This window comes from Miscanthus floridulus, chromosome 13 (genome assembly GCF_019320115.1).
Source record: "Miscanthus floridulus cultivar M001 chromosome 13, ASM1932011v1, whole genome shotgun sequence".
Taxonomy (NCBI): Eukaryota; Viridiplantae; Streptophyta; class Magnoliopsida; order Poales; family Poaceae; genus Miscanthus; species Miscanthus floridulus.
Window position 1 is genome coordinate 53262205 of NC_089592.1, and position 6000 is coordinate 53268204.

General features: G+C 54.9%; 1 protein-coding gene across 1 annotated transcript; it reads right to left on the reverse strand.

The window, feature by feature from the left end:
* Positions 1-3099: 3099 nt before the first annotated feature.
* On the reverse strand, positions 3100-4184 carry LOC136499821 (uncharacterized). Its single transcript, XM_066495341.1, has 2 exons — positions 4074-4184; positions 3100-4032 (listed from the first exon to the last, which is right to left on the reverse strand). The coding sequence occupies exons 1-2, from the start codon at positions 4182-4184 to the stop codon at positions 3100-3102; spliced, it is 1044 nt and encodes a 347-aa protein (XP_066351438.1).
* Between the last annotated feature and the right edge of the window lie 1816 nt (positions 4185-6000).

The following is a 6000-nucleotide window of genomic DNA, read 5'->3' on the forward strand; positions in this document are numbered from 1 at the left end:
CACATCGGCGAGTTGTCGCGCACTAGGAACGTGCGTGACTCGGAGCTCACCAATGGCGACCTTCTCACGAACGAAGTGTATGTCTAATTCAATGTGCTTCGTGCGTCGGTGATGTACGGGGTTGCGAGACATGTAGACCAATGATATGTTGTCGCAGAACGCCACTGTCGCACTTGGTACTTTGCACAGGAGCTCGCCAAGGAGGTGTCGAAGCCACGAGCACTCGGAGACGGCGTTGGCGATGGCGCGATACTCGGCTTCCGCGCTCGATCTCGACACCGTGGTTTGCCTCTTGGAGGACCACGAGACGAGCGAGTTGCCGAAGAAAACACAGAAGCCAGACGTGGAGCGCCGTGTGTCCGGGCATCCTGCCCAATCGGCGTCGGAGTAGGCGGTGATCATCGGCGACGGCGTGGCGCGTAGCTAAACTCTGAGTGTTGTTGTTCCTCGGACATACCAGAGGATGCGTTTGAGCATCGTCTGGTGCACATCTCGCAGCGCGTGCATGTGCAAACAGACCTGTTGCACGGCGTACGCAATATTTGGTCGCATGATGGTCAGATATTGCAGCGCGCCGGCAATACTCTGGTAAGTGGTGGCGTCAGCGATCAGCTTCCCGTCAGCAGCAGATGCCTTCGGCTTGGTGTCCGTGGGCGTGACGACGGGGTTGCAGTTGGCCATGCCAGCACGTTCTAGGAGCTCTTCAGCGTACGCTGACTGGGAGAGGAAGAAGCCATCGTTGTTGCGTCGCACGTTGATGCCGAGGAAGTGTCGAACTGGCCCCATGTCTTTCATGGCGAAGGCGTCGTGGAGCCGTGTGATGACATGGCGAAGGAGTGACGTCGAGGATGCAGACAGGATCATGTCGTCGACGTAGAGCAGCAAATACGCCGTTGCCCCGTTGCGGTGGTAGACGAAGAGGGGTGAATCGGCCTTCGACTGGATGAACCCGAGGCTGGTCACGTGGCCGACGAAGCGTTCGAACCACGCCCATGGTGCTTGCCGTAGACCATAGAGGGAGCGCGATAGCAGGCAGACATCGTTGGGGCGTTGAGGATCAACGAACCCAGTAGGTTGCTGGCTATACACCTATTCTTGAAGATTGCCGTGGAGGAAGGCGTTCGAGACATCCAGTTGATGCGCCGGCCATTTGTACGTCGCCATGAGCGTGAGAACGGTGCGGATCGTGGCCGGCTTCACGACCGGAGAGAAAGTCTCGCCGAAGTCGATGCCGGGGCGCTGATTGAACCCGCGCACAACCCATCGAGCCTTGTAGCATTCTAGGGTGCCGTCGGGGTTCATCTTGTGTTTGAAGACCCACTTCTCGGTGATCACACGAGCGCCTGGAGGTCGTGGTACGAGGGTCTAGGTCTTGTTAGCCTGTAACGCATCAAATTCGGTTTTCATAGCGGCAAACCAGTGGGGGTCTTTGATGGCGCCGCAGACGCTCTTGGGGATCAGAGAGATGGTCGCTGAAGCCTCAGAAGCCGTCATGGCGTATTTAGGGTTGGGTTTATGGATCCCAGCCCTGGCTTGAGTGACCATCAGATGACCAGGTGCAGCGGTCGCGGGCGCCGCAGCTGGTGTGCCCGCGGTTGGTGTAGCCGTGGACGACGTCGTAGCCGATGGCGTTGAAGCGGTGGGTGACGTCGTTCCTCCGTTTGATAGTGGAGAAGATGGTGCTCCGTCAGTGGTCGGAACAGCCGGCGTCTGATGGTGTCGTGAGCGGTGCCCGCCGTGGTCACCGCACGACGTGAACGGTGGATCGTCAGTCGCCGCTGGAGGTGCTGGAGCAGCAACCGTGCCGGAGTTGCGGAAGGGGTAGACGGATTCATCGAAGACCACGTGACACGATGTTATGACCCGGCCCGTGGATAGCTCGTAGCAGCGATAGCCACGGTGGTCGGCCGGATATCCGATGAAGACGCACTTGGTGGAGCGTGCGGCGAGCTTGTTCGGCGTAGTGGCGATAATGTTGGGGAAGCACAGGCATCCGAAGACGCGGAGCTCGTCGTAGGATGGTGCGACGCCGAACAACAGGTGGTGCAGAGTCGTAGTGCAAGTGGCGCGACAGGGGCGGCGGTTGATCAGCCGCGTCGCCGTGGCCAATGCCTTGGCCCAGAATGGTAGGGGTGCTGCACTGTGAATTAGTAAAGTATGAACACAATCGTTGACAGTTCGTAAAATCCTCTCGGCCTTGCCGTTCTGCTGTGAAGTATAAGGGCAAGATAGCCGCAATTGAGTGCCGAGAGATGAGAGGAGCAGACGCATGGCGGTAGAGTCATACTCACGGCCATTGTCTGACTAAAAGGCAACAATAGGCAGACGAAATTGTGTATGCACATAAGAGATGAAAGCACGAACAGTGGGTAAAACATCAGATTTATTTCTCAGTGGAATTGTCCAGACGTAATGACTATAATCATCAAGAAATACAATGTAGTACTTGTACCCTGAATGACTGAAAATAGGTGAAGTCCATACGTCTGAATGTACTAGCTGAAAGGGAAAAAAACTCTGTGATGCAGACTCAGTGAAGGGAAGGCGAACATGTTTCCCCAACCGACAGGAGGAACATGAATGTGCATCAGACTTGTTACATTGAAAGGGAAAATTAAGCAAAATTTGAGAGGTGACTGGGTGTCCTGGATGACCCAGCCGCTGGTGCCATAGTGATGATGTTGATGAAGCAGTGAGAGCTTGATGATGTGGAAGACGGAGGGGATAGAGATCGCCGCCGCTATCACATCGGAGCATCGCCGCCCTGGTAGGAAGATCCTTTATAGAGAAACCAGAGGGGTCAAACTCGATAGAAACATTATTGTCGCGGGTTAAACGGCGAACACTGATCAAATTTTTGATAAGGTGGGGAGAAATAAGAACATCATGCAGCTGGAGAGGAGTAGAAGCAGTAGGGATGATAGTATGTGCCTGGTGCGTGACTGGCAGCCGTGCACCATTGCCTACTGTAATGATGGAGGATGATGATCGAAGGGAGGAGGAAGGAAAATTACTAGAGGATGAGGACATATGCAACGACGCACCCGTGTTGAAGTACCACTCCAAGGCACTCGGTGGATGCTGTGGAACGCCGGCGGACTACAGTGCGGCGTAGAGTGCGCTGGTGTCGAATGCGCTGCCGTTCATGGGCGCAGTCGGGTGCGTGGCGGTCATTGCTTGTTGCCTGTTGAATGGTGGACGCGGTCCAAGAACGCCAGCTCCCGGGGCCCAGAAGGGCATGGGCCAGGCGTGGACCATGCCTTGCCAGGGATTGTAGCCCGCGGCCCATGGCGCGGACTGCGTGGTGGAGTTGGGGTTGTTGGAGCATGGCGCGCCGCTGTTGCCGCGCCCACGGCCACCCCGCCGGTCCTGGCGGCTGTTGGAGCGATTGTTGCTGCCGCTGTTGGTGCGAGGAGCAGTGGAGTAAGACGACCCGTCCTTGTTCCCGCCGTGCGCCGAGTTGGAGGAGCCGTGGTTGCTGTTGTCGCCATGGGTCACGGCGAGCGCCTGACCGGCTTTGGCGTTGGCGTCGTGCTGGGCGCTGAGCTCCTCAAGGATGAGGAAGGAGCGAGCGCTTTGGAAGGAGTGCGACGGGTACTTGGACGTGATCACCGGCTTGACGTAGCGGTACTTGGGGCTGAGGCCGTGGAGGAGATTGAGCACTTGGCTCGGCTCGGAGACAGGATGACCGATGTCGCGCAGTTGGTCGGCGAGCCGCTTTAGCTTCGTGCAGTAGTCATTGATGGACATGTCGCCCTGTTGGAGAGAGCGGAGCTCAGTCTCTAGGAACACGGCGCGCTGCAGCTCATTGTCCTGGAACAGGCTCTCGACGGCGTGCCACAAGGAGAAGGCATCGTGGCGGTCGCGGCGAACAATATCGAAGACATCTTTGGAGACGGTGGCGAGTATCCAGTTGACGACGCAGGAATCCACCCGGCGCCACTCGCCATCGTGGTCCGCATCAGGAGTGGTGGAGTGGATGTGACTCTCGAGGCCAAATTTACCGAGGGTGGACTCGAAGAACAGCCGCCACTGGCCGTAGTTGGTGTCTCCATGTCGAGAACGACCGGAACGTGGTGGCGGATCGAGATGCCCTGGATGGCGGAAGCAGAGGCGGGGGCGACGAAGAACCCGCCATCAGAAGAGGAGTCGGAGACGCCAGAGTGGTTGGAGCCGGGCGCCATTGGAGCAGCGAAAGAAGATGTGGTTGACGGATTCGATGTAGGAACCTAGGACGATGATACCATGTAGAACTGTATAGATCAACTGGACAACTTGTATTGCTCTCAGGTGATTTACATATATAGTACAACTGTGGCAGTGGACTTTGGCCAGCTGCGTACAGGCGAGAGCGGGCGCATGCTAAGCGGATCTACATGCCGTGGTGACCGCTCGAGCGTGGGCGCCGAAGCCGTGAGGTGCGCGCATGGCGCTGATGACTCGGGCGCATGGCCTAGCCAGCCTCGGGCGATTCGGGAGTAGGTGGTGCCAACCGTGAAGACCTGGTCATGTGCTATCTGTTGGTGGAGACCGGATTCTGCTGACAGGGCTAAACATGTAGGTCCCGCTAGCAAATAAAAGATCCATCAGAGCCAGCCATCCAGCACCATCTCCTCAGTGCTTCCACCTTCTCCGCCGCCTCTGCTTCTGCCTCGCATTCGCACACATCGCCGACCTTCCTCCGGACCTCCACACGGATCGAGTTTCCTCCATCGAGATCAGGTCGTCGGCGACTTCTCCCCCAGCGGCTCCGAGGTGTCCTACAAACTCTGATCCGACATATATCAGATCAAGGTTGAGGACGCGCGAGGCGCGAGGCAGCTACGGTGAGCCCCTCAATCGTCGTCCCAGATCGCCGCGAGGTAGGAGAGGCAAATGCGCTTAACTGCTGAAGCAGTACATGCACATGTCCGGCTCCTATTTCCGGCAGTTCTCCATGCGCAATAGTTGCTACAGGTCACCGTCCACCGAGCTCAGCAATCAGGGCGTTGTTGGTGTGGCTGTTGTACTTTTGCATCAAGAACTTGAAGGATGGTTCAGATTTAAAGGGGTGGCAACTCGTGTGGTGACTGGTGAGTGGAGGAAGAAGTTGATCAGACGACAGAGGGAGATGAAAAGGACAGGCAACGTGTTTGGCTGGTAGGCTGCACAGTAGATTTTATGGTTTCGGATGATTCAATAGTATTATGTGAGAGAGAATAAGCTGAAACAAGCTGAGCTGAAACAAGCCATAACATGACCAGCCGAACACCATGAGGAAACGTAGAGTCACACGAGCCGCGTTAACGCAGGTGCGACTGCGAGGAGATGCTCTGGCTAAAACTGCATGACTCGAAGGTTAGTGACTTGTGGGTCCCACAGATGACGTGGCTTCACCAGATTGTAGGAAAATATGCTAATGGGTTCTTCTATTTAGTTATAGAAGATCTAAAACCCCCTATTACGCACTGTGCTCTCGAATTTTTAAAAGAATATTGTGAGCATGACAAAAAACTTGCAACATATCAACTATATAGATGAAACTCGTAGAAAATTCAAGACGACGATATTAAAGCAACCATGACAAGAGTTTAGGATTTGGCGAAGCCAACCGCAGATTCTATAAGAACAACTCTAAAAGAGTAGAAGTGGTTGTCGCTCTCTCGTAACCCTACTTGACATTATAGGACTCTTTGATTTTTTACCTATACAAGAATCTAGAATTGTCTAACCTAATCCTACTGAGCCTTGAATGGGATCCTTCAACACCCTCATACATACAATGTAGGATTCTACACTCAAGTCCTAAAATAATTAGAACCTAATAGCACACCTCCCTTGAGTCCTGGTTGATTTGAATCACCATACAACAATCTCCATCTTTGACTCTAACCCTCGGAAGTCACTGCGCTTATCAAGAATTCATTGTAAGTTGGCGGGAGAGAGAAGCACGGTGGAGGAGGTCGTGAAGAGAGAGCCGAACTAGTACAGAAGGGTAGGAGAAGATATTGACATGCGAGC

Bases quoted from the DNA above. Each gene is read 5' to 3' on its own strand.
- LOC136499821 (XM_066495341.1), bottom strand. From the start codon at position 4,184: ATGGCGCCCGGCTCCAACCACTCTGGCGTCTCCGACTCCTCTTCTGAT. The intron at 4,033-4,073 runs GTTCCGGTCGTT...AACTACGGCCAG, and splicing joins GCATCTCGATCCGCCACCAC to TGGCGGCTGTTCTTCGAGTC.